Here is a 13,593-nt window from a genome sequence, read left to right on the forward strand (position 1 = left end):
TCTGAAATTGATAGAATAAGCAAAAAAAAAAATTACAACGGAGCGAGAAAAAGCTTTCATTTTCCCAACGCTTAAGTTTTAATTAATTTTTTTTTAAGTCCGATTTTGAAAATGAGGCGTGGTCTTGATGACGTCACAAATGATGCTCTTTGGCGCATTTTTCTACCGCGTTTCTACTTTATGATAATCAAGAAGAGAATTAAAATTGCGCTCTACGCTTGCTATCAACCATATAGTTGCCAGTACATCGTGAGTAAAGAAGCAGATTAAAATATTGTGCATTGTGAATGGTAGAGCCGCTATGTAGATAGGCCGACGCATCAGCTTACGTTTAGCCATCTTGGATCGGAATTTTCATTGTTGCACTGCTTGGGTTACCACAGCAAAGTTTCGGATTTCGCCAAATTTGCAGAAAATAATATTTTATTTTATAAACAATTCACGTACCGCTAATAATTGCTACAGTGAACAACCACCAACGCGATAACTCGCCAGAAAAGACAACCACTCAAAACACGCGCTCCGATCCAAAAAGGCTGATCTTAAGCTGATGAGTTGGCTCGTATATATAGGTGCCTTAGTGAATGGCATTTCATCATTTGTGATGTCATCGGCAGAAACGTAAACGATGAAAGCTCACCGATTAAAATATTTTTTTTTTTAATATTAAATTTGGTCAAATTATTTTAAAAAAAAGGGTCAGATCCTATGTTTTTAAGCTTGCTTTTTCAGAAAAAAAAATGCTTTGAAAATTTTGGAAACGACCCCATTTCGAATATTTCGCAGTAACAACAGTTAACTGCGACGTTTTCAGGGAAAAAAGTAAATGTTCACCTGACATAAGACTCCGTATAAGGTCATCCAAGAAACCGTATAAGGTTAACAACGCAAAAAATAAAAGATAAGAGATTTGAGAAAAATACTTTCATAAAATGAATGCCATAAAAAAAATTAATATGCATATTACGTAAATGACATGACAAGAGGCTTGCGATTTCGTACGAAGGACGGTGTGTTAAAATAGTGCGCGTTCAGTGATTCTCCGTCTTGGCTTGGATAAATGTGTCACTTTTTCCTGATGCAGATGCAAATTCGGAAGAAGATGTTATATGATGCCAGGGTCTCCTCAACAGCACGTGAGTTGCATTGACGAGTAAATAAGTCAACTTAATAAGCACCGCCAGAGGGCGCATTGTGATTGGTTACTTTCACGCGGCTTGATTGTGTTCAGATTGTTAACTGTTACTTTCAAGTATGTGTGGTGAATGTTAATGAGATGTGTAGAAACATTGCTTACGGAGATTGTTTAGTTGTAAAGATCATCTTAAAACTAGGGATGTAATCGCGATCCGACTGCATTCGGAAAATCCGGTCAGTACACAGATACATGGCAGGAGCAGGAAACAACAATTATTCAGAAACTAGCTGCGTGCCCGGCGTTGCACGGGCTACCTAAAAAATGTAAGAGCAGTCCAGTTGATGCTTTTGTAGTACACTGACACTAGTTTCTAACGCGTTAAGGAATAAATAAATGCGCGTAAAGCAAGGTTTGCAAAACACCAGTAAAACATATTTTTGCCAAAACACCTCATCAACGTTAATAATCGTTATCAATGATACAAGTTATGAGTACATTTTCAGTCAGCACAAAAGGGGAAAATATATGCATTATCAACTATAATCTTTACTCACGTTAAACTGAATTACATCTGATAGACTATATCGGAAATATTTATGCACAATAACAATCCGCTTTTTACATAAAATAGTCTACTACCCGGCGTTGCCCGGGTGTTTATTAATGCAACATACCACTCAGATAAATATTTAGATGGATTCTATCCACATGGTCGTACAAGAATTACATCAATCCGTTTTCCAGGTACAAACCCTCAAAGAACTCAAATAACTTGTAAATCACTCATTTACTTTACGACGTGCACGGTCCTCCTCGAAAATGAAAGTTATGTCATGTGACGCGTATTTAACAATCAGGCTTGAACCAAAAAAAAAAGTCACTGAAATTTTGCGGCAGATTGCGGAAAACCCCAAAAAGTAAACATTTTAAATCCCCTGATTACAGGAAAAGCCTCAAAATAAAAACAAGAATTTTACCTGTTCATATTCGAGAAAAAAAATGGCAACAGATCTTTCATCTCAATGATTTTCTTCACCCGCTATACATTTTAATAAAAGCATTGTTATGGAAAGTTGAGATGAAGCACTGAATAATAATTTGAATGGAGGAAAGCCTTCGAAAAATAGGGATTTGATTTTGAAATCTAAGAGTCATAATTAATAGTTTTTAATTGATATCTCCGCTAATTATTACCGGAGGATTATGTTAAATAGCCAAACATGAAGACGGGAAGATGACGAATCCATCGATACCTGGTTCGATGGTCAGTTCACTGTCGTTCGGGAGAAGAAGCTTGGACATAGATAGATAGATAGATAGATACTCAGATTTTATATGTATAAGATATATCTTAACTAAGAAATAAAATTAAAGTAACAAAAATATACAATATATACTACGGAGGTGTCCCCCTAAGAGCAGGGGAACGCATTGGTTTTCAATCTGTGTGGCGGGGGGGAACTCCTGAGAGAGAAATTGAAATACAGTAAAACCTGTAAAGTTGACTACCCTTGTAAGTTGACCACCTGTCTATGTTGACCGCTTTTGTCAGGAACGGAATTAGTCCTATCTCATATAATGAAGGAAAACATCTGTAACTTGACCACCTCTCTATCTTGACCACCTGTCTATCTTGACCACTAATGTACGCCAAATTTGGTTTGGAATATTGTAAAAAACCCTTTGTAAGTTGACCACTTGGTTTATTTTTTTTTAACTTTCTTCAGCAAATTATTTTATTTTATTATTTATTATTATTATTATTATTATTTCTTTCTTTCTTTCTTTTTTTTTTTTTTTTTTTTTTTGATAGCTTTCCAAAAATGTTTTTAATGCTTTGATGACAGATTAGCATTTTACCATCTAAACATCATCATAAAGCTTATGCTGCTCTTTATTCTCCAAACTTGTTTTTCATTTGTTGTTTTATTTGAGATAGCTTTTTGTACTCTGTTCACTGAAAATAGGAGTCAGTAGAAAAGTTGAAAGTGAAAGTCTTTTCTTTCAGTTGCAATATGTTGTGGCAACACAGAAATTGTGCTAAAAGGAGCAGGCCCGGATTTATACATTTTGGGCCCCCTTGCAACAAAATATGTAGGGCCCCTCCCTAGTGGCCAGCTGTGTCTATTTGTAAAGCGAATAAGCCTTAGTGCTAGTTTTTTTTTTTTGTTTTTTTTTTCTGTTTTTTATTCACTTTCTAAGACCGTTAGCTCCTTTAAGGACGCAGGCCCCTCGCACTGCGGGTACGCAGATCTGGGCCTGCTAATGAGTAAAGTTACATGTTTCTGGTGCAAGATGGTTCTGGTGGATTAAGAGATAGGACATTTTAATTTTGCCTTGATGAACTGGGTGAGTCGCGCTTATTGCTCTTTGTGCTATAAGTTGTACAAAAAAGGCTTGAAAAAGAAAGTTAGTTGAACTTGAGATTAATAAAAAGTATGAAATATTATATTAAAATTAATTGAAAACGGAGAAAACCAGAGAAAATTAGCCGGCAGATATGGAATTTCTAAAACTACAGTGTCTAATATAGTTAAAAACAAGGAAAAAATAACCAAATTATTTGAATAGTACTTTTAACTATTGTTTTACTTTCAATAATAGTAAACAATGAAAGTGAGTTGAACAGAAAGAATAAGGGTGAATTACTCAAAAAATGAATACATGGTGCAAGAAATGACAAAAAAAATTAAAAAAAATCATCACCGCCCTTTATAAGTTGACCACTTGTCTAAGTTGACCACCAAAGTACTGCACCGCGAGTGGTCAACTTACACAGGTTTCACTGTACTAGTCGAATCGGTGAAAGGTCATTTACACTATGTAACTAAGAATATTGGGACACTTCCAAAAATTCAAATTTTCATGAATTTCGTGAGAAATAAGAGACTAACTGTTCGGTAACTTTGTCTCAAAAGTTGGGCCCTGTTTTCAATAAAAAAATTATAATAAACCACACATTAATTTAGTTTATTAAAATTTCAAATCCCCCCCCTTAACATATCAAAAGGTATGATTGGAACTGAAAAACAAGGGGATTACAAAAGGGCGGGGGAGATTTCGTGTCGGCGAAACTGGGGGGACACCATTCATTTAGAGGACCGGCAGCAAATTGAAGAGGAAAAAAAATTGTTCATCCTTCACCGTTAATAGTTGTTAAAAAAAGGCGCAGAAATACATTTGCATACTATAAACAATTATTTTGTGGGTTTTTGCATATACTCACGAAGTTATAAGGAATACACACGACATCATCATCATCAAGTTATAAGGATTCTTTAAAAAAAAAAAAAAAAACTTTCGTAGGGTTTTGGCTCGTAACACGCAGATTTTTCCGTCCTAGCTTACCAAAAATTACAGAAAACTTGACAACAAGCAAGAGAAGTACAAAAATAAAATTCGAATCGAAAATATTAGAAATTTGATGAAATGTGAACGTTTAAAGCAATTCATTTTTCACTCGCATGCACGAAAGATCACTCATAACCTTCATAATTTCAGAACCAAGTAGATGGACAACTCATAAAATAATTCACGGTCACTGCGACGTCTTAAAATATTCCGTATTCGATACATTTTGTCTGACCATTCGGCAAAATAGTAGATACTAGTTCAGTATTGAGGGTTTTTTTCCGTGTCTATAATACCTGCAGCTATTAGATACAGGTTTGTTTTATGTGTCCATAGGGAGCATTTTATTATTCTGTAAAATTTTAAATCTCATTCGGCAAATTCAGAATTTCGGCACCCAAAAATGTAAGTTCGGAGCGCCACTGCAGGCCCCCTCCCCCCCCCCCCCCCCGAACCCGATGCGCACCCCTGGTTAAGTAATAGTGTGAAAGGAATTTTAGAACGGCTGATCCTTTTTACTTCCTTTTACAAAAAAAGGAAGTATTGTATTCGCGAAAAAATTTTCACTCAAAAATCGGCCTTAATTTCCATTTTGCTCACCCCCGAATGAATGTTATTTTTCAACCCGACCACACGTGGATATAGGCCTAGGAACGTACAGACACCCGAAATATCCATTTTGACGATCCCCGAGTTAATTACACCGAGTTTTCTCGTGACGTCTGTATGTGCGTATGTGTGTATGTGTGTATGTATGTCGTATAGTTCAAGAACGGAATGTCCTAGAAAGTTGAAATTTGGTACTTAGACTCCGAGTGGGGTCTAGTTGTGCACCTCCTTTTTTGGTTGCATTCGGATGCTCCAAAGGGGGTCTTTTGCCCTTTTTTGGGAGGAAATCATTGTTAATTTCGATGTAAACTCAAGTGGTGTTATAATTTGGCGAACACTAGGCGATATATTGCCAGTCTTTTGGTCGCCAAGTTTTTTCGCCAACTTGGCGACAAATTTGGCGATTTTTTTTTTAATTTTTTAAATCTGGTTTCAATTTGGTCACTGTTGGTGATATTTAGAGAGTAAACAATGGTATCACATTAAAACTGCCAATTATGAGAAAATGACATTAAATTGGTGTAAAAGGAAGTCATGTGATGCACACATCAGCTCGTTTTTCTCGCTTTAACACATACTATTTTACAGAGAATAATTTCTCACTTTACAGTGCACACATGGCAGGCTGGTGAAGAAAGTTATTTTAGGTTTAATCAGGATGATGTAGGGTAATTATAACCGCGTTGGTTTTCCACCCATGCAGTATGGGTGGTTCATGTAGTTCTTTCAATAACTGGTTTTCTAACTCTTGAAGAAACAGCTATTCGATCACTGTTGCCTAAATTAACTTTAGTTGCAGGGCGTGGGCACCCCTTCGTACTTATTTTAAGCATTTAACCAAATCAAAAATTCAGCTTTCATTGCTGCGATAAATTTGACATTCATGAATAAAATATGAAAGCTAATGTATGCATTACTAACACTTCATACCAAAAATTGCAGAAATAAATCCTTAGAACTATAATTTAGTCATTTACGAAGACCATTTAATTGTTATTATTTGCATAGAGCTTTCACTTTGGCTACCACCGAAAATGAATCTCGACCAAACATATTAGTTTTGAATGAGTTCTTTTAATATCGATTCAAGCATTTAAATCTATTAATAAACATTAATTTCAGTAATTACAGGAAGTTTTATTTCATCATGCCTTTTGTTGCCGCACTGCAACGCGATAGCTGGGCGTTTTTACACCTTGAAGCTTCAAGGCGACTGCGGAGGTTTTGCCTATTTCTAGATCCAGATGTATAATTATAACGTTAAATGGAATTTGTTTTCTAAATATGACTTTGTTGTTATGTACGTATATTAACTGATGACCAGACCAATGCTTTGAGCTGGTTTGATTGTGGGATCTGACTGGCTGATAGCCTTGTAACTGAATGCGCGCGCATAGTAAAACAGCAGATTCTGAAATATTTCCGCATTCTTTTGCACTTCAAAAATGACAGCATTAGAATTGATTTAAAAGGAAATTATTTTATCACGGAAAAATATGAAAAATATTCTAAATAATGCCGATGGAGTAGGAAACATGGGCGCCCCGTATATTTTTGGGAGTGAAAATTCTCAATTTCTTGGATGAAATTTCGAATTTTACCAAATGATAAAATTCGAGCATGCACATTGCAGACATACCTACTGACACAGTGGTGCCGAACCTTAGACCTTTGAGAGATAGACAAGCTATTTCATTCAGTCACTATTGTATGCGGTAAAGCAAGAGTTGAGTCGACAAGTTTTATGACTTGAGGAGAAGATCAAACAATTTCACTGTCGTGTGCCACGTGGTTCGATCACCGTTCCTTTGGATTTTGACGTTTTCTTCCTCCGTCGCTATTCTACGAGAACGCAACTTTTAGAAACATTTTGAAATCGGCATAACTCAACAACTTACTGTAGAAATTGAGAAAAAAAACACTTATCCATGAATCAGTCAACTGCGCTTGCGGGTAAAAGAAAAAAATGTGCCAAAACATTTCAGGCAGGAGGTTAAAAAATAAAAATCGACGACTATTCTAAACCCTACGAGATTTAGTGAGTGCAGACATGGGAAAATGCTTTTGTGGAAGGACGTAATCACGTGGTCTCTCCACACTTTCCCCCGCGAAGATTCCTCCTTTTCTTCTCTCCTTCTCTCCTCTCTTTGTTATTTTACGAATTTCCAAGAACAAAATAAATCATATTCTTCAATTCAGATTCGAGAGATACAGTGGACCTAAAAGATGCGGAGCCTAAACTTCTCTCGAGGGAGCTGACACCATCTGAAATTTTCCAGGAGAAACCACAGCTCTGCTAGCTCCTCCGGTTCCTATGCCCCTATTCTCAATGCAGTTTGCATCATTTAGTGAGAATATGATGTTCTTTCAAATTATGGTCAGTACTTGCAAATGTACACTTGAACGGCACTTGTAAACATCGCAGGGACGGTGGAACTCTACTGTCCTGATGCCATCACGAGAAAAGTAAACGCCGAAATGTCTGTACCCGTCTGTTGCTATAGCAACGAGACGTGTGGCATTTTTCCAAAGCTTAATGTTGGAAAAAACGTATGACTTCACAAAGGTGGGAAGACGAGTGGCGAAATGGTGCCAAAAAAGAACTCTCCTGCTAACCCTTGCAGAAAATGAACGAAGTCCATTTCCATGGCAGTAGACGGGCTCAGACTTTACAGCGGGAGCTTTTCTCGTGGCGGACAGACAGTAGTCTGACTCTGATAAGTTAACTTCCGACGGGCTGATCATTGAACAATTCCATTTGGTAAAATAGGAACAAGCAGAGCCGGATTGCGATGCCGGTAATGATTATTGGCGTTGTGCCAATCTAACATGAGTAACACACGAATAGTGTAACAATGAAAATAGTTTGGCCTGAGCAATCAAAGGAGCATACTGAAACATTTTTCGACGCAAAAGTTATTTGCACTGGTCTCCTGCTATCGAGATAAAAAACCTTAAAGTCTGCCGAACTTTTAACACTAGCGCCAAATGGCGAGAAATTAGAGAAACTACAAATCTGTATTGTAACATGGACTAAGGCCTCTTTATATACGAGCCGACGCGACGCATCAGATTATGATCAGCCATTTTGAATCAAGGCGTGTGTTTGAGTGGTTGTCTTTTCTGGCAAGTTGTCGCGTTAGGTGATTTTCCACTGTGAGCAATTATTAGCGGCACGTGAATTGTTTGTTAAATAAAATATTATTTTTGGTCAATTTTGCCAAACCCGAAACTTTACTCTGGTAATTCTAGCTCCGCAACAATGAAAAATCCGATCCAAAATAGCTAAACTTAAGCTGATGCGCCAGAGTGTATATATAGAGGCTCTACCATGGACATCCACTCGCACAACATCTTCTATTACTCATCCAAACTCGCTCAATTTGGCAAGTTTTATTAAACTTTCGACAGACTTTAGGACCCCCTATGTCGTTAACGGTGACAAAGGGGAATTTATTTATTCGCCCCGAAACATGTTTTGCTTCATGCAATATACTGACACTACAGTTTCGTCCTTGTTGTTACTCATCAGTATGGAATAGGGAATAACCGAGCTGGAGGAAGATGTCATCTCCTTAAAGTTGAGAGTGCCAACAAACTGCTAGATAAAGCACTAAATTTATCTCACCAGAGATAGTCCGTAGACATGGTGCGGTTCAACTCGAAAATTGAAGGCAACCTCGAGCTCGGTTATTTCCTATCCCAGACTGATGAGTCCATAACAGGGACTAAACTGCAGTCTCTGGCTGGGATAATCGAGCTGTCTGTATCTTGCATGTATTTATATTACACATTTATTTATTCTTTCATTATTACATTATCGTATAGTTTTCTGGTAAGAATGCATGCTGTTTCAACTGACACACAAAGGAGCTATTCAAGGTCAAGCGTCTCTTTATCAGAGCCAGACTGCACTGTAGTGAATTCAGCGAGAACTGATAGTGGAAGTGAACAAAGCAACGTGACACTTGGCGATACTCTTGTCCGATTGGCAATGGTATGGCGAAAACAACGCCAATCAGATAAACGAAATGTTCCTCGAAGAATCGCCAACCCAATGAGTAATTCATGAAAGTGGCAAATGTTGGTGCCAAATCCTCTTCGCTTACTTCAGCCATCAATTCTCCCCGAATGCACTATAGCGTCGCCCTGTAAAACATGAAGGCGCTCTAGTAACTCACCGCTGATCTGCGACCACCAGATGGCGTCCCCCATGCCCCAGACTCCGGCGAAGAGGAAGTAGACGACCGTGTGGTCGGGGCTGGGCTGCCAGAGGAAGAGGAAGGCGCACATGACGACGGTGATGCAGGCGGCCAGGATGAGCACGCACATCTGCGTGATGCACTTGACCAGGGGCCCCACGAGCAGCGCCGTGAGGGCGCCGCACACGCCGAAGCAGATCGTCACGAAGCCCACGTGGTGCACGCCCCACGAACAGGCGATGTAGGCCTGGAAGAGACAGAAAGAGGCGTTGGTATACTTTGAGGCGACTATACGTCCCGTAGTGAACGGGACAATTCCGTTTTCAGGTATCCTGTCCCGTTCTTCCCGAATATTTATTTATTTATTAAAAGCATTGCACATTACAGAAAACGAGCTGATGTGTGCATCACATGACTTCCTTTTACTCCAATTTAATGTCATTTTCTCATTATTGGCAATTTTAATGTGATTCAATAGTGTACTCTTTAAATAGCAAACCAGATTTAAAAAAAAAATTATAATAATAAATAAATATCGTCAAATTTGTCGCCAAGTTGGCAACAAAACTTGGAGACCAAAAGACTGGCGATCTATCGCCAAGTGTCCACAAAATTATAATACCACTTGAGTTTGCATCGAAATTAACAATGATTTCCCCCCAAAAAGGGGCAAAAGACCCCTTTAGAAACACCCGAATGCAACCAAAAGAGGAGGTGCACATCTAGACCGCACTAGGAGTCTACGTACTAAATTTCAACATTTTAGGACATACCGTTCTTGAGTTATGCGACATACAAACGCACATACATATATACGTACATACAGACGTCACGAGAAAACTCATTGTAATTAACTCGGGAAGCGTCAAAATGGATATTTCGCGTGTATATACGTTCTTAGGAACCTATCCACGTGTGGTCGAGTCGAAAACAAAACTCAACATTCATTCGGGGGTGAGCAAAATGGAAATTAAGGTCAATTTTTGAGTGAAAATTTTTTCGTGAATACGATACTTCCTTTTTTGTAAAAGGAAGTATCCAATTACAGTGGCAAAAATAATATAAAAATAGCAATTAAAACTAATTTTACTCTTAAAATATTAAAACATATAGACTTAAAATTGTAAAATGACATGTTAAAAATATCTAAATCACCACAATGATTGTTAAGCAGTTTGTAAAATTTTAAAAAGACAAAAATTATCAACATAGTTCAGTCTTGTGAAAAAATTTTCAAAAGTAGATCGGCTCCTAAGAGTCCTACTTGGGACAGCAAGTTGTATCGAATTAACAATATCAGAGCAGCCAATTAAATTATTTAGTACCTTAGAGAAAAAAAGTAGACCTAAAATGCGCCAAGAACCTGGCGCATTTTGTGTCTTCATTTTTTCTATACTTACTGAAATGTTTCGTGAGACAGAATAGGATACTGGATGCTCTAACCCAAATTCATTGAATGGAGCTGTTGAAGCGGTTTTAAACCGATAAATTAAATCATGCATAATTAATTATTCTATGTTTTCCTGGGCTTTATGTACTCGTAGAAAGGATAGCTTCAATTTTGACTTATTTTTGCATCGACAAAAAAGTACATGAAAATCGCAATGCACAAAGTAATGTTGATTCTGAAAGTAATTGTATGAAAATCTGCCAAGAAATTCATTCTATTTATTTATTTATTTTTTTTATTTTTTTTCAAATCAGCAATAAATGTACTCGAGCAAGTTTGTGAATTAAAAAGTGGCACCAATTCTTCTCTTTTAAATGTTGATTTCTGTATTTGTCTCTCAAAATAAAAACGATATTTTCAAAAAAAAAAAAAACTTTTTTTTGAGGGGGGGAGGGGTGAGTATAGCCTTAGTTATTTTATTTTCCCGGCAGAGGGCAGCATCACAAATTTTCGATTTGGAATCTGTGATGCTGCCATCTGCCGGATGTCGTTAAAACTTAAAACCCTTAAATTTGAGAAATAATGTTAATCAACGATTCAACTAATATCTCTGCTAATTTAAGCACTAGAAGAATGACTCGACTCGAAATGGGTTCCGCGGAAGTTACAAATTTTTTGGTACCTGGTTCGACTTCCAACTCTCGGCAGTTTTTTAAGAACTGACGTTACAGACAGACCTGCAGATTTTACCCGGGCAAAAAGATTTCTACATGTTTCACTTTTTTCCCTTAATTTTCAGATGTGCCACATTTCTTGCCGATAAGCGCTATGTGAACTACTCTTCCAGTGGTTCCCACCCTCCTAAGTGGCACCCCTCCCCCCAAATATCACGATGACCCCCAAGCAAGAGCCTCCCCAAAAGTTAAAATACCCCTCAAAACAACCCCTAAAAATTTCAGTGGTTCAGTCTGCGCCATGACCTCCCCCCCCCCCCCATAGTTGGGCATCCCTGCCTCTCCAGAACATTGCGTGTGCCACTAGCGAAGAGATGGTGAGAGATTTCAACCGAACATCAAAAAAATGAAAAGGAGATATCGAAGAAAATTAACAACGATGTTGTATCATTGGTGTTAGGTTATCAAGATAACCAGCATTTTATAAAAAGGATGAATCAGATCATCAACGATCCAAGAAGATTCACATGTAACAAAAATGAAAACATTTTACAAGGATGGGCGAATGGCTTCTAAAAGCATAGCTATCTTCATTTAAATCTTAATTTTAATGCAGAAAAAATAATTGCGGCCTCCGTGGTTGAGCTAAGGCGACTATATAAGTGGAGCTGACTCTTCCGGCATTTTGGTTTCAAAAATGTGAGTGGAAAAATTAGTATTTGTACAAAAGCCTCGTTGCAGAAAACTGGTAACCAAGCTATAGATGTGTTGCCTGATGAATGTTTGAATTTTTGATTCTGTAAATGAAGAAGATTTAAATAGTATGAATTAAAAACAAATAAGATGTGAAAAGGAGGTTCATTACAGTGACCATTTTCCAATACATTTTTGTTGAATTTGTGAACTAAGTTATCATTTTAAAATTACCTTAAGGGACATTTTACTCAACTTATCATCAATTTTTTACGACATAGCAACCAGCGAATATTATAACCAGGGTTGGCCGGACTGGACCCAATGGGTTTTTTTAAATAAACCCATTTAAAAAAAACCCATTATTTTGCCCACTTTTGGGTTTTTTTAAAATTTTCTGAGAATTTTTTTTTTAATTAATTAATTTAAATACTTTCACAATTTAAACTCCTTTTTTATTTGTTCTTCACCACAGACAATGGACATAAAAATGAATTTTGAACTTTAATAGCATTTCTTAACTCTTAACGGCATTAAAAAAATACTTCAAAGATTTCAAATAAATATGTTTAACTTTTTTCTTTAACTGGTCAAAAATAACTCAAATTATCTTGACTAAGTCCTGTCTCGTCTGATTTTCTCAATATTTGTAGATTGTACCTACTCGAGCTAAAAGCTAAAAAGCTTTCATGTGAATTATTTTCTGCAAACCAACACGTCACAAATCTTGAATAAACAAGGTATATTTTTTAGAAATTAACAGGTTTTACAAACAGTCAGACAGAAAACAGAATAGGATATACAGTATTTTTATTATCTTACGAAAAAGTTTAATATTTCTTACTGTGTACATAGAAATAGAAAAACGGGCAACATAAAATTCAAAGAAATGTCTTGATTAAGCTGGAATTCAGCAAAAAGTTATTTAAACTACTTGAGGTTCTACAGTAGTTTTGCATTATAAAATGAAATACAATAAAGTAAAATGCAAAAAAAAAAAAAAAATGTAGTAATTAAAAGCGAACAAACGAACAATAGATTTATCACTCGAAAAGTAACTCAGCCTTAACTGTTGGTAATCATGGAAACTAAAAAATCTGAAACTTCACTATATTTGGGCTTTGTAGTCCTTTTTACTTTTCTTCAGAAAACGCTGAATTTTCCAGCTGTTTTTACCCCAAGACATTTTTGTTCTTTGCCCATATACTTACGCTACAATATGCTACAAGTACCCCACATTTTCTCTAAAAAAAGACAAAAAAAACCCACATTTCTTTTAAAAAACCCAGCTTTAGTTGGTTTTTTTTTGGGTTTTATTTAAAAAAGCCCAAAAAACCCTGGGTCCAAGGGCTTTTTTGAAAAAACCCGGGTTTTTGCCAACCCTGATTATAACGTAATTATAAATACTGTCTCGGAACCAAAATGTCGGATAAATCAGCCTGTCCCTTTTAAGGGGTTCTAGGTTGAATGGTAGGTACACTTACTTCGTATACCACAGGTCGTGGGCTCGAGTAACCCCCAGTATTTTCTCTTTCC

General features: G+C 36.9%; 1 protein-coding gene across 2 annotated transcripts in view; it reads right to left on the bottom strand.

The window, feature by feature from the left end:
* LOC129228237 (UNC93-like protein) overlaps window positions 1-13,593 on the bottom strand; it is a 91,432-nt gene that overhangs the window by 38,846 nt on the left and 38,993 nt on the right. For both annotated transcript variants that reach the window (XM_054862903.1, XM_054862905.1), the window contains exon 2: window positions 9,280-9,547. In XM_054862903.1, the coding sequence (XP_054718878.1) occupies window positions 9,280-9,547 (268 nt within the window). The remainder of the gene's footprint in view (window positions 1-9,279; window positions 9,548-13,593) is intronic.

This window comes from Uloborus diversus, chromosome 8 (genome assembly GCF_026930045.1).
Source record: "Uloborus diversus isolate 005 chromosome 8, Udiv.v.3.1, whole genome shotgun sequence".
Taxonomy (NCBI): Eukaryota; Metazoa; Arthropoda; class Arachnida; order Araneae; family Uloboridae; genus Uloborus; species Uloborus diversus.